Source organism: Cuculus canorus, chromosome 1 (assembly GCF_017976375.1).
Source record: "Cuculus canorus isolate bCucCan1 chromosome 1, bCucCan1.pri, whole genome shotgun sequence".
In the NCBI taxonomy this organism is placed as follows: Eukaryota; Metazoa; Chordata; class Aves; order Cuculiformes; family Cuculidae; genus Cuculus; species Cuculus canorus.
In genome coordinates, this window is record NC_071401.1 from 117,266,721 (window position 1) to 117,294,193 (window position 27,473).

Genomic DNA, 27,473 nt, shown 5'->3' on the forward strand with positions numbered 1-27,473 from the left:
ATGTCGGGGAGGATATGTACTTTCACTTGGGTGTAGTGATGTGCCCACTCTGCATTAGGGACTCATACAAAATTACTCACATGCTCTTAATTCTCTAGCATCCTACTACAAATCCCTCTCCCGTTCCAGGCAGAGAAGTTCCAGTGCAATTCACCATGACAGACTCACAAAGCAGACAAGCTTATTTCAACCCAAAAGGCTATTGAATACATCCGCAAGAGGCTAGTAACACCAACAGTGAAGGAGGACACAGTAATTTGGACAGGATTTTAGAGAGTCACTGCCCAGATAAGAGCTAGTTACAAGAGAGTTCAAATCTGGGTGACAAGCACTGCAGTGAATTATAATTTCAGGAAAGACTCAAAGATCCAGAATCAGAGAGATAAGAAAACATTTCCCTGTTTCCAAATACATTGGACTTGCATTGTAAATAGGATAGCTAACATTAGAAGTTAGGTAATAACTGGCTAATTGAGGATGCAGTGCTAAACCATGGGATGAACCCAAGAAGCCCTATTCCAACCAGATCAGAAACCATGTGGTCTCAGCTCTTTGCCAACGCCAGTGAGCCTCCTATTCCTTTGCCTGGTGCTCAAACCCTTCCCTGCCAAGCACCTGTGCCCTCTCAGGCAAGTCACATGCATTCTCTGAGTCACCACAAGCTCTGAAGAGCATGAGACATAGGTTGAAAGCCTGCTTGTGTACTGCTCCCTATTCTGGTTATAAGTGCTTTGGTTTTGTTTTAAAAAGTTTCCCACCTATGGTATCACATATACAAACACAGGAAAAGCCATATACATGGCTTCAAACCAACTGTGAGCAGAAAGTCTGGAGCAGTACCTAACTAATCATTGCTATGATACTGCAGTCAGGAAGGAGCAGAGGAAGAGGTGAGCGAGCAGGCTGGGTGGGACGAACTCTTTCTTTTTTGACAGAAATACATGGAGAAATATATGCATGTATATTGCAGTGTTCTATATCAGAAGATTGACTCTGTCCCACAGGACTGATATTGCCTTTGGAAACCTGCATATGAACAAATACCCAACCGTCTTCCTCTCCCTTGTGTCACAGAGCAAGACCTTTGCCTGCTGTTCTTCCTTAGACCCCATCACACCCCTTCCAATTCCCCTCTCTCTCTTACCCCTCACTCCCATTTCCCCTGTAAGCATGCCTGGGGCCTGACCTGGCACCACACTGAAAAGCAGCTCATGCTTTGCAGCCTTTCTCCTCCATTTTTGGCTAAGTGAAGGCTGACCTCACTTCCAGTTTCCAGAGCAAAATGCCACAAACAATGCCTTGTTACCTAGTGGCTGTCAGGTGGCACTAGCAAGAGCAGGCTGGGGTGTGAACTCAGCTCTTTGGAGGAACACAGGACCAGCACCCTCGATCACACCGCTGGCTGTTGCCCCCTACCCTGCCTCCTTCAGCAGTCACCATTGGATGAGAGGGGGAACAGAAAAACAGAGCAAACACTCAGCAATATTGCTCAGTGTACTCTCTTCTAGTTTTGAAAAATTTGTAGTTCAGAGAATTTTCCCAGTGAAACAAACTATTTTTGGCTACACACAGAGGAAAGTAGCACATGGGGCAATGCATCCTGCTTACTTCTTTCCCAGCTGTGAATCTGAATCCTGGCTGCAACGTAACTCGAAGGCAACCCTGCAGCCATCCCCCAACTGCTCCACTCTGGCCCTCCAGCCATCCCAGAGGGTCCCCCCATCTGTACCATACAGCCACTCTCTCCCCGTCCCCATGACCCTGCAAACACATCTCCTGCTCTCATGTGGCAGTGGGCATGCAGCCAGGCAGCACAGGATGCCCTATGACCCTTGAACACACTGACTGACTTACAGAACAGATCTCTTATCGATTTTTCTTCCATCACTTAACGTAAAAACTAAGCTCCGAAGCTAGAGAAGCAATGATCACACTGCTGTCTCCTCTGTCCTTCACACTGCTGTTAAACTAAGTGGTTTAAAGATTTCCCATTGGCTGGCTGGGTTGCAAAAGCCCTCAAAGAAGGAAGCCTAGATTACGTACGAGCTTTTATTATGCGTCAGGCCTGATACACCCACAACAGGAAACATCAGTGTGTTTCAGCACTAGGTCTCACACCAGACTTGTGCTGCTTGCACAGACCACTCCCCTCCAGATACACACGATCAGGAAAATAAAAAAAATCACTTTAGGTGATTGTAATCTATAAACCATAGCGTGAAACCTCTACCCCAACACACAGCACAAAAACGTAATAGCTAAAACTAAGAGAACTACTACACAACTATAAAACCATAAAGAATGTGGGGTTACGGCAAACGAGATAAACTGAGACTAAATTATATGAAACAGTTCAAGTAAACTTGCCTTTCTCTATTAGGAAATTTTTATTCTTTGAGCTTTTTGGCTATTTAAATTGTTTTTCTGATTGCATCAGGAAATAAAAGACATTAAAGCCTTCTTTGTATTTTAAGCATTTCAATAATATACATATCATAGAAAAAAAATTTTGAAAACAAGTTCTTTTTCTAACACTCTGATCTAGAGCCGTTCGCTGCTACCAACAGGTAACAAGAGCGTTCCAAAAAGTCTAAATATATATGAGTAGAAACTAATCACAAAGTGATCTAGACTTAACAAGGAAGTACTTTATAAATGAAATACACATTTGTGATTGAGTTTTTTCGTAGTTATATTTGTTACTATTTGCTGTTTGTTTGTTACTTAAACTGCCATGAGTGGAACAATGATTTAACCCACAATTCTAAAAAAAAAACAAAACAACCCAAAGCAAAACCCCGACACCCTCACCCTTCCCAGGAGACAACTTATTTTTATCACATATGCATGGAATTGTCAGAGTTCTGGGTTTTAAGTGTTCACCTCCAACAAGTAAAATAATGAAAAACAGTAATTTGAACCTTGTAAAGCAGAGCTGCAATAGTGCTGCACAGCAGACGAAACTGGAAGCAACTGAACACTTGAAAAAAGGAGAAATCTGCTTTTTATGTCTCTTTTAATCAATAATAATTCAACTAATGTTTTTATTACATTTCTAGAATGAAGAAATTGGCCAAACGTGATACATGAGAAACAAGATTCTCAAAACATCAGGTGCAGAAAATCACCATGTACTAGTCTAATCTGTAAAATGGAGTTTACTTATTTTATAAATTAATTGCTTTGAAATCTTCTGTTAAGCACCACAAAAATACAATCTTTTCCACTGGGATTTGAGTGAGCTAGATTTTGAATAGAGAAATTAAAAAGGAAAAGAAATCTCCGTATCAAAAGGTTCGTAATCAAAAGGCTTAGGACAAGAATGAAAATATGAAAAGTAATACAATTTCTTCCCTTCAAGTGAAGAAAATTCAAAGATAAGGAACACAGGGCTTTGAAAAATCTCATTAAATAAATTTTTAGGTGTAAAAGGAGATACAAAACTGACAACTAATAAATTCCTTTGCAATCCTGTCTCATAGTAACTTGAAAAATAGACAACCTCTTAACCTAAGTTCCCATTACAATCCATTCACAGGCTTCAAGTTTTAAAGAAACCACTTTAAAAATATTTTATTGCTTCTATGTTTCCATTTACAGTACATACACAACTGGTGCAAGTGGTAATGAGAAGAAAAAGAAATGAAAAATCATTTACAGTTCAACTGAATGACACATAAAACCATAGCATCCCTAGTCTTCATCTTAAAACATGAGTAAATCCTCCATTTCTCCCCTTCTCCTTGCTGTCTATTCCAGAGTCCAAAGAAAAGAAATATCGGTCCTCATTCCAAACTAACTGGCAATTTCCCTCAAGTTAATGACCTAAAAGTTAGTTAATCTGTTATCAAAAGATTAATCTAATTAATCTAAAAGGGAGAGGCTCTACAGAAGGTGATTAGACATCTTTACTAATAGCAGTCCTTTCCTCTCAATTGTCAAAACATTCAAACAAATTTGTTCCTCTCAATTTGTTCTTGGTAGCTAACAGAAATACAAAGTCGCTGTTGAAGAGCAGCGGTGAGCACAAGACAAATGCAGCCATAACTTTCACATGATACAGCTTTACAAGGAAAATCAAATGGTTAGTCCATATATTAAGAAGGTACCTTCAAAGTAAAATTTTAAAGTCTTGTTTTCATCAACATTATTTGGCTAGATTTGTTATTCAGGATGAAAGCCTAATACTCTACCTATTTTAAAAAAACACACCTGGAAAAGATGAAAGGTCATTTTGCGTTGCAGTGGTTTACCTTCCCAGACCTGAATTGGTACGGTCTCTTTTTGGCAGAGGATAAATATCCATTAACATATTAAAGTAAGAAAGAGTTACCTAAAGCTTATGTATGGGCAGATATTATGTGAGGCAGCTGTCAGTAGGAACTGGCAAAATGGACCTCCTTAATTCTGATTTGAAAAGCTAAGAATAAATGTTATTTCAGTGTATGCGACTCCTCCAGTCATTTTTAAACATTTTAAAATCAGTACATTTATAGATGGATGCTACTGATTACTTTTTCATGACAAAAAGCACTTAGATTTATTTTTTAAACAGCTTCCAGTTTTTCTTTAAAATGAATAAAAGATGAAACACTGTTCCTGTAGCTGGTAGCATTACCCCTCCTGGTGCTCCAGCAATAAGAGCACAATTTTCATAATGTAGCAGCACACCTAGCAAAGAGTAAAACATTTCTAATATGAAGACAAGTCATTTATTCCATGCTGTGCAACCTACCAATTTGCTTTATCAATTTTTATCTTCTCAGTTTGCTCACAAACATGCAACTTTCATATTCTCCTTAAGCATGATGAGCTTCTTCAGAAGCACTCCACTACTGTTTTGATACATTTCTCAATAAAGTGGTAAAGACTATGTTTGGCCTGAGCAGGACCAGAAATAAGATTACTGAACACTCCTCTGCTGTTTAATTTGAGGACTGAATTTAAGCAAAACTTTGTTTTCAAAGTCCTACTAGTTAAAACTATTGGCTGGCTCAATCAAATTAGCAGCAGCAAACTCCACACTAGGAGGCTCAAGAGCCACAAGTGTTCACAGCAGCAAAATGGCAAATATTTACCAAGCACCTGTGTAAATGGCAACCTTGTGTGTTTGGCTTTCGGGTGTGATTTTTTTTTTTGGCCTTTTATATTGGCAGCAGTCAAGCTCATGAATAAATGATAAGACTGCTAAATACAGAAGGCGCATCACTGCATAGCCTTGACACTAGACTGTGCTAGTTCTTGTTACCCATTGCCAAACATTGTCAAGTCCATTTGAGTCACTTGGCTTTTCCATACAGACGTAATGTATGAATGATGTACAACAGATAACGGAATAGCTTTATCTTACAGGGAAGGGAAACACTTTTATTAATAAATGCTTCAAGCTTCAAGTAGGCAAGCTTGCAACTTGAACTTGCAGAAACTGCTTGCGGCAGTGTCTTCACTGAGGTCATAACATACACATTTCTCTATTATAGATAAATCAAGTAGACAGTACATCAAAGCTTAGAAGAGATTCAGTAGTAGTACAGGAAACCAAATGAAAATACTGGCTATTTGCATCAGTTAGCAGCCGTCTGTAAACATGAAGGGTGCCTAACTAGTGTGCTCTATTAAATTACAGCAAATTCTTGATGACTTAATACTATAGGTATTTTGATTGTGCTTTCTTGATTGATAGTAGTGATTTTGGTACACTCCCTTCATATTCCTAATCAGCACTTCAAAACAAGAACAAATACTGTGCTTTCTCTGACATACAACTGGAAGGGGTATCCCTCAAACTCTGTAACACTGAGAGAAGCACCACTCCCAAAACCTTTACCTAGTTCCACACACAGTTCTGAGCAGCAAGACACTGGCAACAGAATCTGCGTCATATGGATTAAACTAAGCATACAGTGCAGACAACTAGTAAAGCTAACAACCCCACATAATTTCTTACTGAACCCTGTCAATTTAATTTAAGGTGCTCTCTAATAATCTCAGACATGAATAATAAGGTTGAAAAGAATCACCCTTGCAGTAAAGTACAGCCTGAATCATCAACTCCTCTTTACCACCCTTCACAGCTAACCAGAGTTAAGATCACCTCACTTATACTGCATGTAAGTACAATAACCAGAGTTCTTCCATACCATCCAGCATAATCCAACAGCTCCGACAAAGAGCAGCTTTACTTTAGCTACGGCAAAAGATAACACAGGGATGGATACCCACTTGTGCTAAGTCTGCAGAGGGCACACGTAAGATAAAAATGCATCTATTTGATTCTTAACAATTACTTCTTTTGGGTGCAAGTTATGTGGCAAGTAATGAGCCAGAGACATCTCCCAAGCATCCACAAAGTGCACAGCAATTCCTGAGAACATCTTCCTCATGACAGAATCAAGCTGAAAGGAATACCAGTCACTGTTAAAAAGGCTCACTTCTGGCCCAAGCTCCTGAACGTTAGCAGTTCTGATGATGATTAAAGTCTTCGGGCTGCGATCCAGCAGTTGAATGATTGATCTGCGAATGTTCCTCAGCCGCCGGATATACACTTCCACAGGGAAAGTGCTGAAGTGGGACCATATAGTTATGGCTATCACGGTGTTTCTGCCACCTACTATGCCATTCAGTTCATTAGCAATGTAGCGCAGTTCACTGCTGAAGACTGTTGAAAAGCGAATGGGTGGCCCATGACAGCGAAACTTCAGTAGGATATTGTGCTTCAGGTCCACAGCCATGAAAGGGCCCACGTTCTTAGGACTACCCAGGTTAAATTCCACTAGATCTGAAAACCCAAAAGCAAGTATTAGTGAAAGACAGCATAAGAGATTAAAGCTATCGACAAGATGCGAAGACCACAGGGCAAAAGTAGCAGTAGATAAGGAAATTTTGAAGTAGGAAATCTGAACATAATTCTAAGCACTCTAAAATGAAACAGAAGATGAGTGTCACACATGGGCTAGCTACACAATTCAGAGAAGAGTTTATGGGTGTTGACATTTGCAAGACAGCACGGTTGGATTTCACAAAGCTGGCAATGCCTTTTCTGAGTTTCCCAAGCTATCATCTCTCTCTTGTAAAAAAAGAAATTTTCCAAATAAAGTCCTTCAGTCACTGTTGTCCTATGAATCCAGTTCATGGAAACTCTTCTGCCAACTTTAGGATTCCATTAAATTTAAAGATGCCTTCAACATGTAGGCATTAAGGAGTCTCCAAGTCTGTGTTCCAACACAATTTAACTGCTTCAGGGGCAAGAGAGGAATATCTAATTGTCTACTGAAATTCTGCTGTTTAAGGAAAGGTTAAAGTAAGGGAAACACAAGAAAAGGTCCAAACCCAATTAACATTAATGGAAGTCATTTGCTACTTTATTTCAAAGTCACTTATGTTACTGAGATGCTGCAAGGCTTTACACAGGCACCCTAAATTACTTCTGCCATGGCCCCTGGGTGGCCACCTTAACTCACAGCCACAGCAGCAGTCCTCATGGGTGAAACATTTTACAAGGACAACTTTTAAGTTGACACCTTGTGGTCCTATTTCTAAGGCCGACACATTTCCAATGTCTGCTCAAACATTTGACTAACTGCCTTTCTGCCAGCACTTCTGATGATATTTTTTCTTTTGTCCTCCTTTGTTTTGTCATTGTCATTCAGTGAGATCTACTCTGTGTCTGAGATGTGAGAAATAAAGCTTTGCAAAAGTCTTTAAGGACAAAATCAAATTAAAAAATATAACCTGGAACAAATGCTGTCAGATATTCAAACCACTGCCTTATCGTAGAGTCTCCAAACAAGTGAATTAATTTTCCTTCTAAGCACTTGGTTATATCATCCGACTTGTTAAAATGATGGATCCAGTGTGTTCTGGACCTCCACTGGTCTTCATAATAATAACCAGAAGGGGAAACTGTAGGATCTTCAGCTCTGTCCATACTACTCAAATCTGGAAGAGAAAAATTCTTTGAAATCAATGTACAACAAAACCAGTCTCCATAAACTTCATGAACATACAGCTAGTGTGGTACAAACATATTCTCTAGTTTAAAGCAAAAAGAGCGCAATGTACGACACAGATTAAAAACCTTGATGCCTCACACTTCTGCAAGCCCAAGTATTTCACCTCCTGCTTCTGCAGCAACACCTGTAACTACTGACAGAGTTAACTGAACGATTATAGTTTCATTTGGTTTAAATTAAAGTTTAAAATAGTTAAGTGCCTGACATCTTTAACACTTAGAAGCACTCAATCACGGATGCTTGCAAAAGGTGCAAAAGGGCACAAGCAGAAAGCTCATTAGAGCACGCTCCTCCTCCAGATGGGGCCAGATCCCAGAGTCCCCACATCCCTAGGTGCCCTCTCCCTGGAGGTGCTCAAGGCCAGGCTGGAAGGGGCCTTGGGCAGCGTGGTCTGGTGGGACGTGTCCCTGCCCATGAGCAGGGGGTGGAACAGGCTGATCACAACATCCTTCTCTCTGAATTGGAGAGATATGGATTTGATGAGTGGACTGTTGGATGGCTAAGAAATTGGTTGGATGGTCGCATTCAGAGAGTAGCGGTCAATGGCTTGATGTCCAGGTGGAGATTTGTGACAAATGGTGTCCCTTCGGGGTCCACACTGGGACCAGTGCTGTTTCAAATCTTCATCAATGACATAGACAGTGAGATTGAGTGGACCCTCAGCAGTTTTGCAGATGACACCAAGCTGAGTGGTGCAGTTGCCACACTGCAAGGATGGGATGCCATCCAGAGGGACCTGGACAAGCTGGAGATGAGGACCTGTGCGAACCTCATGAGGTTCAGCAAGGCCAAGTGCAAGGCCCTACAGCTGGGTTGGGGCAACCCCCTATTTGAGTACATGATGGGGGATGATGTGATTGAGAGCAGCCCTGCAGAGGAGGACTTGGGGGTGCTGGTGGATGAGAAGCTTGACATGAACTGGCAATGTGGGCTTACAGCCCAGAAGGCCAACCGTATCCTGGGCTGCATCAAAAGAAGCGTGGCCAGCAGGGCAAGGGAAGTGATTCTGCCCCTCTATTCCTCTCTTGTGAGACATCATCTGGAGTATTGTGTCCGGTTCTGTAATCCTCAACATAAGAAGGATACGGAGCTGTTGGAACGGGTCCAGAGGAGGGCTACAAAGATGATCAGAGGGCTGGAGAACCTTCCGTATGAAGACAGGCTGAGAGAGTTGGGCTTGTTCAGCCTGGAGAAGAGAAGGCTCTGAGGAGACCTTATAGCGACCTTCCAGTGCCTGAAGGGGCTACAGGAAAGCTGGAGGGGGACTGTTCACGAAGGCTTGTAGTGACAGGACGAGGGGCAGTGGGTATAAACTGAAGAGCGGCAGATTTAGACTAGACGTAAGGAGGAAATTCTTCACGCAGAGGGTGGTGAGGCACTGGCATAGGTTGCCCAGGGAAGCTGTAGCTACCCCATCCCTGGAGGTGTTCAAGGCCAGGTTGAATGGGGCCTTGGGCAGCCTGGTCTGGTGGGAGGTGTCTCTGCCCATGGCAGAGGGGCTGGAACTGGATGACCTCTAAGGTCCCTCCCAACTCAAGCCCTCCCATGGCTCTGCCGCGGCGCTCGGGCGCCCCCCAGCGGCCGCAGTCTCAAAGCCGCCTCCGCCACCAGCCCCGAGGGGGCGACCCAGGCCGCTCGCCCTGGCGTAGGAGTCAATAAATGAACCCGCGCGCGCACGCCCTGACCCCCCTGCTCCAACCACACGGGCTAGAACAGTGAATTCTGAACCATCAGGACTCCAAAAGTTCCTCAGCCACAGTAAGGGCATGGATCTGTTGGAGCGAGTCCAGAGGAGGGACACGAAGATGATCCGAGGGCTGGAGCATTTCCTGTACAAGGACAGGCTGACAGTTGGGGTTGTTCAGCCTGGAGAAGAGAAGGCTCTGAGGAGGCCTTATAGCGACCTTCCAGTGCCTGAAGGGGCTACAGGAAAGCTGGGGAGGGATTCTTTATCAGGGATTACAGGAATAGGACAAGAGGGAATGGTATTAAGCTGAAAGCAGAAACTTAGATTATTAGGAAGAAATTTTTTCCCGTGAGGGTGGTGAAGCACTGGCACAGGTTGCCCAGACAAGTCATGGAAGCCCCATCCCTAGCGGTGTTCAAGACCAGACTGGATGAGGCTTTGAGCAACCTGATCCAGTGAGAGGTGTCCATGCACATGGTAGGGGATGGAACTGGATGAACTTTAAGGTCCCTCTCAACCCAAACCATGCTATGATGCTATTCTATGATTCAAAACTCTAGACTTTAAGTTATGCTCAATAAACTCCTATGTGCCCTTCAAATGTACAAATTATGAAAGTCTCTAATTGCATGGATTTCATGCTTTCTCTCTGTTACCTAGCCCCTTGCCCTCTAACTGCCTGGGATAGTGGCCCTCTGAGGAATAATCACACCACACCAGGGAAAATCTGGTCTGTAGGACACCTATTTAACTTGCAGAAGTTGACTGATGTGTTGCAAGCAAGGGCCAGTGATTACAGGAAGAGAAGCTGCCGTCTCATGGTTATGTAAGTCAAACATTGCCATAATTCTCTTCATATCAGGTGTGATACTAGAACATCAAACTTCTGAGGAGTTACCACATGTGTATTCAAACACCTGAACTGAACAAGCACAGAGTTGTTCCCTGGCACAAACAACAGCTGAATGGAGCCACCATGCCCAGCTGTTCGAATGCTTTTACCCACTTCGACATGGAGACTACCTGTTAAGAACAGTCCCTGTCCTGTCCTAAATTGAAACTGTTTGGCAAAGCACACATTGTAACGGCCAAAATCATGACAGGGACCATTTCTAACTATGTAAAATTACAAGTAGTGAAATTCCAGGGCCCAGAAGCAACCTCAGTATAACGTAGGTGCAGCCAACATGAAAATGCTCAAAAAATCAGGCCATAATCATCTTTAAACACACATTCCTAATAGGCATTTTTGCTTTTACTATTTCTATACAATATTCTCTGTGTCTTGCATTAGTAGACGTTAACCTTCTTAGACCTCACAGGAACAAAAAAGCAAACTACTCCTATGTTTATATAACACAAAGACTATAATCATGAGTACCACAGAAAAAGCCATTGGACAATTTTATCTTTGAATGTTTCTTTAAATCAGGCAACAGGGACAATGAAGGAAAGGGAAAAAACAACTAGTAGTCTTGACTCATCCAATATGTACAAAATATACAAAGAAAAGGAAGAAAACCCTTCATGTGGTCACATAATTAAAGACTAATTCATAATATGAATTCACAATTTCAGTCAATTTCTTAAGTTTTTACATAAAAAGATTTCAATTTTTTACCTTTTAAACTGATTTTTAGACTACACATATATATATGCAAATATATATCACATATATAATGATTCATTCTATATATAAAATTGGTACTAGAAAACTTTTTGCTGCCTCACACTAAGGCATCATTTCAAATCTGTATACAGTATCATATAATTTTCACTCCAGAATTCAGACAGCCTTTACTTTTAGATTTTATAAAGAGAAAAAAAGCTCCAACCTGAATAGTTACAGACCAAGAATAGGAAAAAAAGCTTGTATTTCAGAAAAATACATTTTTAAAAGTAACTTGATCTACATTCACCCCAAAACAGATATATGCAAAACCAACAACAGCAAAAGAATAGATTCAAAGCATGCCATCGATCTGAACAAGCCCATACATCCACAATCATTCTGTGATTCTGTGACTATATCAATGTATTAAGTTTATTTATTGAGAGACTGTTCTTCTTAGAAGGAATTTCCCTGAGGAATACTGTGCTACTCTATCAACACTTTCTAACCCAGGATTAATCCTCAGGAAATGCAGACAGGCTCTGATCACTGTAACTCTTGGAAAAAGGGCAATATAATTGAATTTCAAATTTGCAGCAGTTTCTGTGAGGTAACATATAAGATAAAAAAAAAAGCAACAAAAAACATGTCATCTACACGATCGGGAGAAATAAAGGGGGAAAAGTGCTGTTAGCCTAATAGCAGCACTCTATGTTTTAGTGAACAGCAACACAAAAAGCAAGAGATGCTGTAGACTGTTTTCTGTTAAGACATTATTGCTCAGGTCAGGAACTCTTAACCTTAAAATCTCCTACAAACTTACAGAAAAAACATCTGAAAAGCTTTCAATTGAAAAGTAAATCGCTGGGTATCACATTTTATGCAGGCTTTTAGAGGCACAAAAAGTGTGCACATTGATATGAATGAGCTAAAACCTTTAAGTTTAACTTAGTATAGACTGCCTTCTTGTTCTGTTTTCAGACAGCATACAGAACAATTAGGTTCTGGTCCACAGTTGTAGGTTCTGATGTCCTGTGGTAAAAAAAAATGTTAGTAATACTTAAACGCAAATTGTCAGAATCCATTAGACAAAACTCTTAACAAAGAAAGAAATGAAACAAACACCACACAGCCAGTTTTGCCAAATTAACTAGAGTTTGGTGAGCAGTTACTATAAGACATTTTACATCTCTGAGTAAATGCTAAAAGAAAAGACAGTTCTGGCAAGAGAGCAAACTTTTTTATATATATTTGTTCCTAAAAATCCCTTTTATGTATGTAATTTTAGACAACTGTGTTATTAGTACTGATTACAGAAACACACAAAAGCCTTCATCTTCTCAACATATATTTAAAAGTTAATTTCTATTCCCTGCTATGTAAACAAACAAATTTTTACTTCACAACTGTTATTCTTTTTCTAAATTTAATTATGAATTACTTTACCTGTAAATGCCTTGTACTTCACAATCACTGAATCAGGTCCACTGGAGAGTATCGGTTTTTTGATATTCACATCACTTGAAAAAAAATTAATACAGTAAGATTGTAAAATTTCAGGGCAATATTAATTTCATTTTTTCTTAATCACTTCAAATAAGCACATAAGATTCACAATATGAATTTATTACTTTAAGTTTACTCTGCTTCCTATAGCTGAATTAATTCTGTATTCATTTCCTTGAGACCACCATCACTGTTATCGGTCAAAATTCAAAATTTCGAAGCACTAGGACACAAGTCTTGGGCACAGTTTTGCTGGCAAAAAACTAGGTAAAGCTACCAAGCTATCAGAGGTCTGCAAAAGGCTTTGGTGGAATTCCCACAAAGATGGGAAGTTCCCAGCTTGCAGTACCTGTACCACTGCCAGGAGACAAACCACTGGAAGGGTATGATGCAGCAGCAGCTCCCAGCTCTCACAGCTCCCAATAGGTGCTTAAAACTGCTTTCAGCCTCAGCCTCCTTCGCAGTACACAAGCAGAGCTTGCAGCAGTCCAGCATCACCACTACTTGCAGTTCTAGATCTAGATGAGGCTAGCAGTGGCGTGTCCTGCCTCTGGGGGAGACATTAGTAACAGCCAAAACCAACCAACTTTGATATCTCCAGCAATGAGGTCTTCCAGTAGGACAGTGATTTGCTGAATACAGAAACAAAGCTCACCCCCCTGAACACCAAGAGACCTCAGAAGTATTTGTTTGTGGACATCAACAAATTCAGATTGTCTTGCATCTGACACACATTGCTATTGTACAGCTGTGACAGATGTGAAGATCTAATGCCAAGCTCTTGTTCTGTCTTTTGTTGCTGTTTTAAAGATAATACCTATGTAATGTCTTTCTCTATTGAAGAAACAAATTATTTGGAATATCTATAAGCCATTTCAGTCAAGGATCTCTGAGCTAAATGAAACAAGTGAAAAAAAACCAAACAAACCAAAACAAGCACGTTTCCCATTTGGAAACATCACCAATCAGTATCAGCCCTATTTTACAGGTGAACTGCTTGAGGCAAGAAAGACAAAAGACCCAATTACAACTTGATAAGGAATAGCCAAAACAATTCCACTAACATTTACTTTTGATTTCTGGTCTTCACTCACAAACACGCACATCCCTAACCAAGCTATTTGGCATGGCTCTAAAAACTTTCCCAATTTAAGCCTCAAGTGCACATACTGCTGAAACACCTTGCTTCAACACCTTTTGGGCTACAGCAAGGCAGTAGCCTACAACTACAATTCTGACACTAACAGTTGCTAACTCTCTGATTTTAGCTGAGGGTAGATACACAAGTATTTCTATCACATCTACCCATGCACTAAGAGATGTATTTTATTTTTAAACGATGACTGTATAAGAAAAAGATGAATGTGAGACTAATTTAATTTGACACTTTACAGAACATGCACAGATCATTTCCACTTGCACAGGTATTGCTCAGCAGTTTGTTCTACCAGCTGTTTTCTTCATGACTGACTTAAAATTATTCATTTTCAGTTTGAAAGTTGCACTGAACAACACGGAACACATTGCATTACATGCAAGTTGACTCTTGCTGAGGATAAAGCAATTGGCACTTCGTGTAAAAATAAGCCCAGAACCTGGACCTTTTTTAAGTAGCTCAGACTTGGTCAAAAAACACATCTCAATGCATTGTTATTGGTATTGCAAGTGAAGATGTAGAAATTCAAAGCATGGGGAAAGAATTACACTCCAAGTTTCTTTAGTTTAAGATTACTATGTTCTTTCACAGCTGAACGGAGGGGAAGAGAATACTCAACAGCTCACATCAAACACCTCCTTCTGCAGATAGACACCTCCTCTAAGGCAATCTGCCATATTTTACCAATAACCCAGAGTTTGTCTTTACAAAAAATTACTTGACTGAGTACATATAAATTCAACAACATACATACCTTTGGAAAAAGAGGCTTTCCTCTTGTGTCAGAAGACCTTTTTGATATCCACCCTTTGCATGGCTGATGCGACTGGCACAGGACAGTTTTCGAGGCTTGTAACAGAACCATGGTTCACCTGTGTAGAGATCTGTGAAGTTACAGACTGGGAGATCTCCAGGCAAGCAAATGTTGCACTCAGTGGTTTCCGAATACCTCCCAGATTTGAACAAACTTTTGAAATAGACCCTGTCTGGCCTTTCTTCTCGTAAACGCAGAAGGACTTGGATTGCTTCACTCGGGTGGACAAGCGACACAGAAACTTTGACCTCTCCTGGCCACAGCAAGGTAAAGAAGACTTTATAAAGACCGTTATGGCAATCTACAATCCTTCCAGTTGCTCCAGCCTTCAGCAGAGGAGAGTGAATTCGTGCCTGGAGATAGTCTCCACCATACTGCTTGGCTTTTCCTTCGAAATCCTTCATACGAACAAGCACCTCTAATTGATCACCCACCTTGAAGAATCCACTCGGTTTCACAATCACAAAGTCACTATGTGCAGGATCAGTACTTTGTACAAAGGCAATTTTGCCATCAGGGGGTTTTGGCCATTGTACTGCAGCAAGCAACGATTCCTGTTCCGCTTGTTCTCTTTTGGACAAAGTCTGTTGCTTAAAACCACAGTAAAGCTTCCTGGCAGTTTTGGTTGTCTGTGATAGGGAACGTTGGACATTGTCTTCTGTAATCCAATTTGATCCTGAAATTGTGTCATCATCCAGGTGCTGGGGACGAAAAAGATTACCTGAAACAGTACTACTAAATGAAAAGCCATGATCAACATATGCTTTGTTGGGATATGATCCCACAAACTTGGCTTTGCTTTACTGAGCTTTGAAGATGATCAAATGAAGCAACTTCACTAGAAGACACAAATCTATTAGCTTGACCACGGGCTTTCCGAAAATCAAAGGTGGGCAACCTGTGGTTACCCTGCTGTGGCAAAGAGCCTTTTATATAGATCAGTCCCAGTATTTTGGCTACCAATGTATTCTGCAAATATCAGCAATTTGAAAAAAAACAAACCAAAACAAAAAATTACAAAAGGTCATACAATTGGATAGAAAATTGTAACTCATGTTTAATTTTCTTACTGTAGTTAACATTTCAGTCTTCGAGCACAATGAGGTCTAATAGCTGCCCAATATATGCAAGCATGCAGGGTTTCTTTCCAAGACTCCAGAGCTACCTGTGAGATTTCTAACCAGCAAATCCAAACTTCCACCTCAAATAAGTAATCATTAATTGCTGATTTTTTGCATAGTTATCAGGTGCATATAGTAGAAAGTATCCATACTTATATTTCACAGAGGAGTAAAGTGCATCAAATCAGTTTTCAAGCAAAGATTAAATTTATACAGTGCACTATTCACATGGCATCAGAGAATATTCTAGTTTAGATTTTAAATACTGATAAAAATCCAAAACTATGCTATTTAAATTTTTTTAAAATATTGTACTTACTGGTATCCTAGTGTTTTCCATTTAATTCCTCCATAATTAACCTCTCAGTAACATACTAAAATTCATGGCACTTACATTAAAGCCTTATTTACTGTTACAAACCTTTCTTAGTCTGTTGAAATATCACCTAAAGTACGTGTACATACAAAGTAGTTCCCACCACACTATGGGTTTTTTTATGTGCCAGTATATTAACGTCATTTGAACAAGACTGAGATTCCATATACCTTTTTCAGAAGGAAGATAAACCTTCCAAGCAATAGAAATGCAAAGGCTTTGAAGCCTATTATGCAAGAAGTTGGGTTTGATCAGCTTAAGACTAAGAGGATAATAAGCACACTAGAATGTAGAATGGATACACAAAATCTTCTCTGTTTGATATCCATGTTAACTATAAAGTCTGAAATGGTAAATTGTCACATTTTAGCTATAAGAATGTAACTCAATACGTACCCACAGGTACACAAAATCTTATTATCACAACAGAAGCTTTTGCTTCTGTTTTACATTTCCACCCTGGATTTAACAAGTTTTCCCTGAAGGCCAGGTGAGGTAACTGGCAATTATTTCCATTTTCTATTACAGCAGACAAAAATGCAAACGCATCGCTACACATTGATTTTATTAATCCAGTAAACTTCAGGCAAAGCTGAGAGTGAGTCTCAGGCATGGTTCTATTTTAAATCTCACCTACATGCATTCTTGAATAAAGCCAAGTTTCTGGTTTTGGACACCTTTACAACTTCTTCCTTTCACTCGCTCATGCATATGCATAACACAGAAAATACTGCCTGGAAATATTTTTTAAAGTTACCTATATATTTTGATGCATCCAACAAGCTGATAACCATGGCTCAGTCAGCAAAAATATTTAAGCATTTTCCTAAGGAGGGGTGGAGAGGGAGAACATCTATGTTTAATTCTTGAGTTCAATGTAAGCTCTCAAGAGAAAGCTTCTATATTTCAGTTCATTCTTCAATGGTTGGTACTTCAAGGGGCAAGAGGAGGAGCATATAAAAAAAAATCCTTTCAAATGAAGGAGAGAGATCTAAGAAAGCCTTAAAAATAGAACTATCACTATTTTTAACCTTCTATAAATTTCTTCAGGGTTTTTAACCCAGTCTTTCTGTCAGAGAAGGAGAAGATGTAATTTGTGGCATAGCTAGCCTTTCCGACGTCTTCCCAAGGGCCTATCTTTTGATGGAAAAGGGTGCAGAGAACATCAAGGCAACAAACTCATACATTCAGAAAACAGAAAACATAGTTCAGTGTCTCTAAAGCAGTCCACCTACACAGCCTTTTAGGCAAAGCATCAGGCCAAAGCTCGTCACTTGCATGCAGCTGAGGTTCCAGACAAGCACTGTTACAACAATTCCAGCATCTCCAGGTTATGACCCATTAAGCAGAATAGATCATTCCACAAATATTTTCTCAGTCAATCTTCCAATGAGGGGAAGAATCTCTGTAAAGGTCAAAAAGGATCTTCAACATCCTAAAAGACCATTCTTTCTGTAACATCCTTATTTATCTTTACAGCCCTCTCCCATGCCCAAACAGGATCATGTATTATTGCACAGTTATAAGATTATGTGTGAAAGTAAACTATATCATGTATGCTATTCACAGAAGAAAATATTACAGAGATTACATTTTTCAGTTAAAGCAAGGAAAGCTTCAGAGTCAATTAACATACAGAAGACCTTTGACTGGAATAGAAAAGCTTTCTAAACCATCTTACTTTCTCAAGTGCTTCCCCAGCTCGTCTCCACGCAGGTGCTCAAGCTCTCCCTATGGATACACATGGCTTGCCTTGAGGCAGAGTAATAGTTTCATCTGTCTCCACTCTACTCCTTAACCTCTCTTTCACTGGTATTTCCAAATCTCTCTGGCTTCTGCATGTTAAGAAGTCCTACTGAGCCCCTGCAGAATTATGGGTTCTCTATCCTAGTTAGCGGCCAAAATAAAATAGAATTTCTTCAAGTAGGGCAGATAAGGAGCATTTCTTAAGATTTCTCAAGAGCCCTCTTCCTTTATCTTACGACACAGATTCTTCTCGTTTTTAATACAATCTCCATATTGACGAACACTTGCCCTGCTTTGCTTATTTCCATACATACTTCACTCAAGGTGTCTTGATTTTGAATGCAATTCCCAAGGTTTTCTTTTGTTTATTTGTTTATTGATTGGGTTTGTTTGGCCTTTTTTTATTAATTTTATTTTATTTGCTGTATTCTGAAGTTAAGTAGAACCCAAATGTGATCACAAATTCTTTTAATGGACGCCTGCCAAATAACACAGGCAGGACAGAATGGATTACATGTCATTTAGGTGCAAACAAATCTGTTTTGCTGCTCCTGGTGCATGAAACATGTCATAAAAAGGAAAAAAGGAAGCTGTATTTTCAGGAGAACTAATGAACGTTTCAGCCCAACTACTCAACTTTTAGTTGGCAGTGAGAATGCTAAGCAAAAATTAGATATAACATACAGCACCACCGAAGCAATCATGCTCTCAAATATATTCTAAAAGGGTCATAGGGTACTTGGTTAGACCTGCAATGAGCACCTGTTCCCAGTAAAATGCAACAATGTTGGCAGCTGTTAAAAAATGTTGACTATTTCAAGAGCTGCTGAAATGTGGAATTCCCTCTCAAAGCCCAGTATCTCCCACCAGCTGTAACTCTCAGCTTGGCCTGTACATTCAGAACAATTGCTGTAAAACTGCATGTTTTATTGACATTAGAGCAGGAAGCATCACAGGAGATTCCCAGGTAACAGGCATGGCAGGAGGGGGGAAGTTTCATTTTGCCTAATAGAGTTTTAATTTATGCAGCAGACAATATCTGAAACTGAACAAATACCAATTAGTGAAAGGTCAGTCATCTTACTGTCAGTAATTTTACACTCCAGGTATTTTATCCTTATTTGTTGTCTAAGACAGACATGAGATCGGTTCACTGTCTTTACTGTCTCACAGCACTGAGTGGGTACCAAGTTACTCTAAATGTCAAAACCAATATTGAAAAGCCATCAAGTGACAGACAATGTTCCAGCAATAATCCAAATAAGATGATGCAGTTATCTTTTGCAGGCACCTGCAATTTACCAGCAAGAATGAAAAAACTTCATTACATGGTTGTTTTGTTCAGTCTCAGCTGTTTGATTTCACACATCACTCCTTCATCCTTGCAAGAAACTTCTCTCCCCCTAAGTGTTTTTAAATGAAAGAATGCTCACAACCAATACTAAAGTGGTTCTGTCACTCTAAAGACAACTGGTGAAAATACACAAACTCCACCATATCCTAAAGGTATGATGTTGCTCCTTGGCAACAACCTGAAACTTTGTCGAAAGTTATTGAACATCTGACTGACTGTGTGTGCAAAAAAAAGTATAATAAAATAAAAATACATTTCTTCTGCTACTATAATACAGTGATCAGCCGTAGACCTCAAGGGAGGAGCTATTCCATACTAAAAAGCAAATTAAACAATAAGCAGGCTATCAAATATTTCATGGACAGCTTGTTTATTATTTTTTAAACACAAGGTAAGAAAAGTAAAATTCTAACATGGGTATGATTGCTGAAAGGGTATCATTGGTTTCTTAAGAATTCAAGAGGGAATATTCCAACATGAAAAAGTATGAAATCCAAAAGAGAAAAAGCAGAGAGGCTAGCTGCGGGCTAGCTAGTAATTGCCTTAGCTCTTTAGCTTTAGCCAGCAAGATCAGACAATTTGTGGATGAGAAGCATGTCTGACTCATTTACAAACACGTTTTCAACAGTAACCAACAAAAAGCCCTCCTTCCAGAGCCCGAATGGATTTGGTTACAGATATTCTGTGAAAGCTTTCTAAGATTTTTTCTGGCTTTGATCTCTGACTGAAAAGAATCAGCATAGATACCTATACTACACTGCCTTGATAGCTATGCCAAAGGCAGAGACAAATACCAGAGCAGGTCCATTCAGAAAAGTCAAGACAGCAAAAGGAGTTAGAGTTGCATGTTATGGCATAGATATATCAGCAACACAATACTTACCCAAGTTTGGAATATCATGAATAGCTGCAAACAAAAGCACAGAATGAACACTCATACTGTGTTTCATTTCACTCTCAAAGCTCTACCAGAGCCCTTATCTCCAAGAAACTTCATTTAATAAAAGGAAGAAGATAGTCTAAGATTCAAAATATCAAAACCGGTCTTCGTGCAACATCCTAGGCCAAGAAAACACAGAAAGTAATAATAAAAGAAAAGCGACCTTTTATTTTACACAAAAATGAACATGCTAACTCAACCCTAAGTCAAGATCAAACACCTTATTTCCAGCAGCTTCCAACAGCAAGTGGGGGGGGAAACAATGCAGGCCAAACATGTTGTGATACTTCCTCCTGAAGACTTAATCGGATTTCAAACACTTTATGGCTTAGAGACTTATTTAACATTAGAGCTGATATCTTTTAGTATCCCCTAATGGGTTTTTCTTCTATGAATTCATCCAGGTTTTTTGCATATATGCTTTTAGCAGCTACACAGTCTTACTACAAGGACTTCTGCAGCTTTGCTGCAATCCATAAAAAAACACCCTGCTTCCTTCAAATTCAGCATGCACAGTTTTTACTTAATGTCTCTGCTAGTACTGAAATAGGTCACAAACATTCATATTTTATTTATTGATCCTGTGCCTCTTGTTATTTTAGGCCTCTCAAACATCTTCCTTACCCTTCTGAATCTCTTCAAATTCATCTATGGAGCGAGGGGTGAATTTATAGTGCCTATTTTGGATCATTTCATTTGGGCATCATTACCCAGGAGAAAAAAAAAAAAAAAGACTTGCAAGCAGGATACATACAACTTAAAATATAAAGCAATTATTGATTGGTAAACACACATAAAAGACAGAATTTAACAAGGTATTAGGCTAAGCATTATTATGCTCACCCACTGAGAGCCAACACTGCATAGCCTGGCCAGGCAGCCAGCCAGTGGCCAGGGTCACCTCCAAGGCTCCCAGTGTATTGGGTCCATGTGGCAAGGGGTTTGGCAGCTGGGACGCTACAGGGGCGGCCTCTGCTGGAGGCTGAGGGGCCAGCTGGCTCCAGGGTGGACCTGCCTCTGGCCAAGGCCAAGCCAGTCAGCAATGGTGGTAACTCCTCTGTGATAGAAAGGAGTGGAGGGAAAAAACAGGGTGGGCAGCAGTGGAGAGAGCTGGGAGGTCTGGCAGGGCCACTCCAGCCCGGTGGCAGAGAGAGGTGTGAGATATGGGAGAAACAGCCCTGTAGACACCAGATGCAAGAAATAAAACTCTGTGGACATCAGACATAAGAAAAAAAGCACTGCAGAGAACATTAAGGTAAATTAAGAAGGAATGGAGGGACAGGTAATCCAGCCCCAAGCAGAGGTTCCTCTGCAGTCCATGGAGGAGACTATGGTTGATCAGGCTGTTCCCTTGCAACCCATGAGGGGACCCTGGTGGATGTCCACCTGCAGACTGTGAAGAATCTAATATTGGAGCAGGTGGAGGTACCCGTAGGAGGCCGTCACCCCACTAAAACCCACGCTGGAGCAGGTCATGGAGGACTCCAACCCACAGCAAGGACTCGTGTTGGAGAAGTTCATGGAGGACTGTCTTCTGTGGGAGGAACCCCATGCTGGAGCAAGGAAGCAAGTGAGGAGTCCTGCCCATGAGGGGGAAGGAGCAGCAGACACTGCACATGATGAACTGACTGAAACACTCATTCCCTGTTCCACTGCACTGCTGCAGGAGGAGGAGGCACAGAAATCAGTAGAGTTAAGCCCAGGAAGAAAGGAGGGGTAGGGAAAACATGTTCTTTTTGGAATTTGGTTTTGTTTCTCAGTATCTTGTTCTAATTTGATCAGTAATAAATTAAATTGACTTTTTCTTTCCCCAAGTTGAGCCCTTTTTGCTTATGACGATGCTTAGTGAATGATCCCACAAGGTTTTGCCTTTGTTTCTTTCTATCCTCCTTCCAATGGGACTCAGAAGTGGGAGGGGTGAGTGAGCAACTGTGTGGTGCTTTGTTGTCCACTGTGGCTCTTTGTTGACAGCTGGAGCTCAAAATCACGACACTCTGAAACAAATCCTCAGTGATTTTATCTGTCTTGACTTTAGTCTGGGGTAACTGACTACTGCAGCTTGAAAATACCTCTGCACCAAAGTGGTAAGTAAAATGAAGAAATATGCAAATCAACAGGAAAAAGGAAAAGGCAAAGAAAAGTTGCATCAGCACAGGCTGGCGATCAACTAGTTAGATAACAGCTCTGCAGAAAAAGACCTAGGGATTCCAGTGGACAGCAAACTGACCATATGTCAGCAGCATAGCGTTGTGGCAATGAAAAATAATTAAGAGCAGCATAACCAGCTGATCAAGCAAAGTGAAAATTCCCCTCAACTTGACCTTGGTGAAGCCATATTTAGAACACTATGTCTGGTTTTTGACAACTCTTAGCAGAGTCAAACAGGAGAGACCAGCTAGGAACCCCGGAGATGACTAGGGGGCTGCAGTAGGAGACAGAAAGGAGACATGAAAGGAACCAGACTTGTTCTTTTTTTAATTTCCAGAGATGACAGGGGCTATCGAACTGCACTCATTCGCTACCTAAAGGGAAGTTAGAGAGGAACTGGAGTACAGGAGTACAAACTAAAAGGACGAGAGGCAACTTTCACCTGCACACAAAAATATTCTTCCCCTACAAGAGGGGTGCAGCACTTGAACAGGATGCCCAGGATGTTGCAAAACCTGACTATCTGTGAAAACTGTCAAAACTCAACTGAACAACACACTGTGCAATTGAAGCTAACTTTAAAGTTAGTCCTTTGAGGAGGGTGTTGGATGAAATACCTTCAGACATCCCTTCCAGTCTGAATTTTCTGATTCCAAGTTGTAGCTAAATGCTGACAGTCACAATTCTAACCTTGCACTCAAAGAGCAATAATGTTGCTCAAGCCCTCTTGGAGAAGAAATAGGCTTCACTTACCTCTAACTGAAAAAAATTATGGACCAGCACCACAACAGCCAGTACTGCCATAAGCAGGCAGAAGATCTGCAGTCTAAATGAGTCACGCCACATTGTCCATTCATGTCTTTCCCTCCCATGTTAGATGCTATCATGACTTCCATTCACCATGAACTTGAATGTCATTTCGTCTCAGTAGTGCACAAGAGAATTCAGGTGGCTTCCACTTCATTCCTGCAAATGTATTTACAAAAAAAAAATACACTAAGTCTCAAAATTATTAGAAGTAAAGTAGAGTTTAACACTGAAAGCACATCTTTACACAGCGACAATTGGTACAGTTGAACTGGTAAGTCAGGACAGATTTCTGTGGCATTAATCTGAACAGTACTATCTACTATGTTACTTAATGTTCTTTGGCATGTCAAGGCAAAACTTTACAATAAAGCCAGCCTCACCTTTATCTGATACAAAAAAAAAAAAGAAAAAGAAGACTACATGATTTCCAGAACAACCAACCACCGCCCTGTTTTATCCATTAGGCCACACTATCACCATCCAGCCATTGCAAGCCCAAGACTTTCAGCAGAAACTTGTGCTTTTAGACATCTTCCCATTTACCTGATTAGAGATTCCAATAAATTGTTATTAAAGACTAAGGTATGAAGCAAGTCTGGATAAATAAGATAAAATACACTCTCTCTAGTTTAATAGCTGCAACACCTATCAGTTAAACAAGGGATACCTAACAGAGTTAAGTGCACTGAAACTGAGCTCCAGAAATCTCCTATAACATTAAAATACATCCTCCCACATTTTATTAATTATTATTCCTTTTACATCATGTACTCTATGCAGCTGTATTGGTAAAAAAGTAAATTCCTGGGGAAAATACAAGGTGCTGGGTTATAGTTTTCTTTTTTGTGATTGTTTAAAAATAAAATATAGTAATATTTGTGGTTTTAATAAAAATTAACTTTTGTGAAATTTACTGTTTCCTTGAGATTGCTTGAGAGCTGATCTGATATAACACCGCAGACTTAACAATTGCAGATAAATGGTTCTCACAGCTTAATAGTTGTACAGTTTGACTCTTGCATCTCCATTCTTTTTTACAGGAAAAAAATTGAGGCAGTCATTTTGCAAGCAAAAAAGGGTACTGTTCTTGCAGAAGAAGCTCTAAACTTGGAAACAGACAACAGATGGCAAGGAGAGACAGTCAAAAGACACCAGTCTCTTCAAACGTAAAATTCTCAAAGCATCATTACTCATCCAAGTGCAACAACATAATCAAATGATTGGATAAACTTATTGTATAACTTTCCATAAATACTGTAGCTGAGAAGTGATATTATTTATTAAGACTATACAAAGAATGCTGTGGGAGTGTAAAGTAAACGTAATGAAACATTAAATATCAAAATTAGCTAACAAAATGAACATAGACTAGAAAACTGAAATCTATTACTCATATAATCAGGACAGTCTCAAAATAGACCACAAATGAAATTGCTTTACAAGGATTACAGGGATTATAACTTCACGTGTTTTGCTGAGAATTACAGAGATTGTATTTCTGACTGATGAACAAGCATTTTAAAAACAAGAGGTCCGCTAAAGCAAAAGTATCAAACTGAAAAAATGCAACAAAAATGCAGGTTTGCTGGAACAGTTCTGCACTAATACAAAGTATTAAATGTTTATAAAATATTAATTTGGGTTTTAAAGGATAACTGATAATGAATATACCTAAATACATTAAAATGCTAATTTAAGGTCATATATGACAATTTGAGGAACAGAAACAAACACATTAGAGTAAAAGGGAATTTCCAATTTTGTTGCTGAGAGTTCTCATCAAATCAATGAATAGCACAAGACACTGAAAATTAATAGAATGTATTTTCATATACCTATAAATGCCACAGAGGCTACTCCCACGTATTTTTGTTCAAAAGTTTTTCTGCAAAATTTTCTGTATTTCTGTGAAGATCGCATGTTCTAAAACATTCAAAAATGCAGGTTTAGAGCTTTCTTTACACTAAAGGTCTTAACATACTTCCAGTTTCATCATCCCTGAATAAATGATCTAGTGCATTTTTTATATAACGGAAGTATGTAAGTCAACCCAAAAGCTTTAGATTCTTACCCTATTCTTTGAGAATTCTCTGGAGCATTCTCTGAAGCCATTCATGCAAAAGGCCAAAAATAACCTTGGAAACAATGTGTACAAAACCCCTTATTTGTGTGTATATATATACATATACACAATTTTTTTTTTAAAAAAAAAAAAGTCTTATATTGGTGGTTTGCTTGCGGTGACACAAAAAAACACAGCAGTTCAAACTCCTTACCTGTAAGACTAATTTTGTTAGTACAATGATCTAGGGGCTTTTTAAAGGCATTTTGTTGGGTTTTTTTAACTTTGATCCTATACCTTTGAATTTCCTGTTATTTATTGTTAAGTATTACTCCTCTCAGCTTCATTTCACGTTACTACACATCCACTATCGCCCAAGGTTAAAACCAAAAACCAGCTCAGTGGCATTTTTACGATCAGTCTCCAAGCTCTCTCATGTGCATTTCCAGAACTGGATTTTTGTTTGTTTTAAGCCATGAAACACTGTCATCTCTGTGCCAATGCTGCTCTAAGCTGGAAGCATCACAAAAGCACGAATTAGTGCAACTGCTTCAGAAAGCTATCGTGCAGAGGAGCTGCGAACCCTGGAGATGGCAAAACCATTTCTGTATGAATGAAAAGACATCTGCCTTGCTGCAGTCAGAGTAAATCATAGAATCATAGGATGGGTTGGGTTGGAAGGGACCTTAAAGACTATCCAGTTCCAACCCCCTGCCATAGGCAGGGACACCTCCCACTAGATCAGGCTGCCCAAGGCCCCATCCAGCTTGGCCTTGAGCACTTCCAGGGATGGGGCAGCCACAGCTTCCCTGGGCAACCTGTGCCAGTGCCTCACCACTCTCATGGTGAAGAATTTCTTCTCAATGTCTAATCTAAATCTTACCCCTTCTAATTTATACCCATTGCCCCTCATCCTATCACCACAAGCCTTTGTGAACAGTCCCTCCTCAGCTTTCCTGTAGTCCCTTCAGACACTGGAAGGTCACAGTAAGTTCTCCTCTGAGCCTTCTCTTCTCCAGGCTGAACAACCCCAACTCTCTCAGCCTGTCCTCGTATGGGAGGTGCTCCAGCCCTCCTATCATCTCATCCTGGACTATGTTACTTGCCCACCAGTTCATTAATTCATTGCCCTTTAAGCTTTACTTTCTTTCACTTCTTTCAATCTGTAAGTTACAGGAAACCCCGAATTTCACAGAAATGGGCAAGAAGCACCGCGAGTGGGAGCACATCAATGCCTGCAGCTGCTCCCAGCAGCCTTCAGACGGCTTCTCTTGCAGTCTCAAAGAAACCCTGCGCGCTCGCATCATATCGGGCACCTATTAGACCTCACTGTGCTCGGGGAAAAAAAAAAAAAAAGCCGTTTTGCTGCTCTATTTCCCAGCGGAGCCCCTGCAGCGCGGTGACAGCGGAGGTCAGAGCGCACCGCCCGCAGGCGCCCAAACTCCCGGTTTAGGGAATGTGCACCTCCAAGGAAGGAAGGGGGGGAAGGGAGGGGGGAAAGCAGGCAGTCCAAGGAATGGATAGCAGGGGGAAAGCAGGCAGGAAGCGCCTCCGCCGGCGATGCAAATCGCGCAGCTCCATCCTGGCGCTCCGCAGGGAGCCCTTATCGAGCCCTGCCCAGCGCCGCGCAGCCTCCCCGCGGCTCAGCATCCCCCCATCCCGCCCCAGCGGGAGATGCCCGGCAGCAGCCTGGGGACAGTGGGGCATCTGATAAGCGGGAATTAATACGCAAGACACCCCCGCCCCCCCCAGCCCCGGCCTCAGCCTGGCACCCCCCGCCCCATGGAGGAGCCCCCCGCGCCCCGCAGCCCCTCACCGCAGCCCCAGGCGCTATCCCGGCCCGGAGCGGGGCGCTGGATGGGAACCTATCTCCTCCTCCCTCCCCGCCCCCAGCCGCGGCACCTCCTCCCGCTCCTCCCACTGACCGGGATGCGGCTTCGCAAGGGGAGGAGCCGGGGAGGTGACCAGTGCGGAATCCCGCCGGGAGAGGGAGAGCGGGGCCGTAGGGAACTGCTGCGCTGTGATGTCTTCATTGATGATATAGACAGGGGGAATGGAGCGCGCCCTCAGCCGGGAGGGGCACCAGGCTGAGCCGTGCCGTTGTCGCAGCAGGGCGGGATGTCATCCAG

At 40.9% G+C, this 27,473-nt stretch overlaps 1 protein-coding gene across 4 annotated transcripts; it reads right to left on the bottom strand.

Annotated features, from left to right (window-relative positions):
* Positions 1-2,101: 2,101 nt before the first annotated feature.
* NXPE3 (neurexophilin and PC-esterase domain family member 3) lies at positions 2,102-27,242 on the bottom strand. Of its 4 annotated transcripts, none has more exons than XM_054088030.1 (7): positions 25,354-25,417; positions 23,226-23,438; positions 20,268-20,291; positions 14,728-15,488; positions 12,758-12,831; positions 7,732-7,938; positions 2,102-6,778 (listed from the first exon to the last, which is right to left on the bottom strand). In XM_054088030.1, exons 2-7 carry the CDS (start codon positions 23,316-23,318, stop codon positions 6,228-6,230), a joined length of 1,710 nt encoding a protein of 569 aa, XP_053944005.1. In that variant the 5' UTR covers positions 23,319-23,438; positions 25,354-25,417; the 3' UTR covers positions 2,102-6,227. The 4 variants fall into 4 exon arrangements, with proteins under 4 accessions (XP_053944005.1, XP_053944000.1, XP_053944012.1 ...); XM_054088025.1 differs by lacking the exon at positions 25,354-25,417 and adding an exon at positions 27,161-27,242 and having other exon boundaries at positions 2,103-6,778; XM_054088037.1 differs by lacking the exon at positions 25,354-25,417 and having other exon boundaries at positions 2,113-6,778; positions 20,268-20,443; positions 23,226-23,362.
* Positions 27,243-27,473: the final 231 nt, after the last annotated feature.

Excerpts from the sequence above, each read along its gene's own strand:
- NXPE3 (XM_054088030.1), bottom strand. The coding sequence starts at position 23,318 with ATGTGGCGTGACTCATTTAGACTGCAGATCTTCTGCCTGCTTATGGCA. Across the intron at positions 20,292-23,225 it reads ATAATTTTTTTCAGTTAGAG|CTATTCATGATATTCCAAAC; the intron begins GTAAGTGAAGCC and ends TTTTGTTTGCAG. Across the intron at positions 15,489-20,267 it reads TCATGATATTCCAAACTTGG|CACCTGGATGATGACACAAT; the intron begins GTAAGTATTGTG and ends TTTCGTCCCCAG.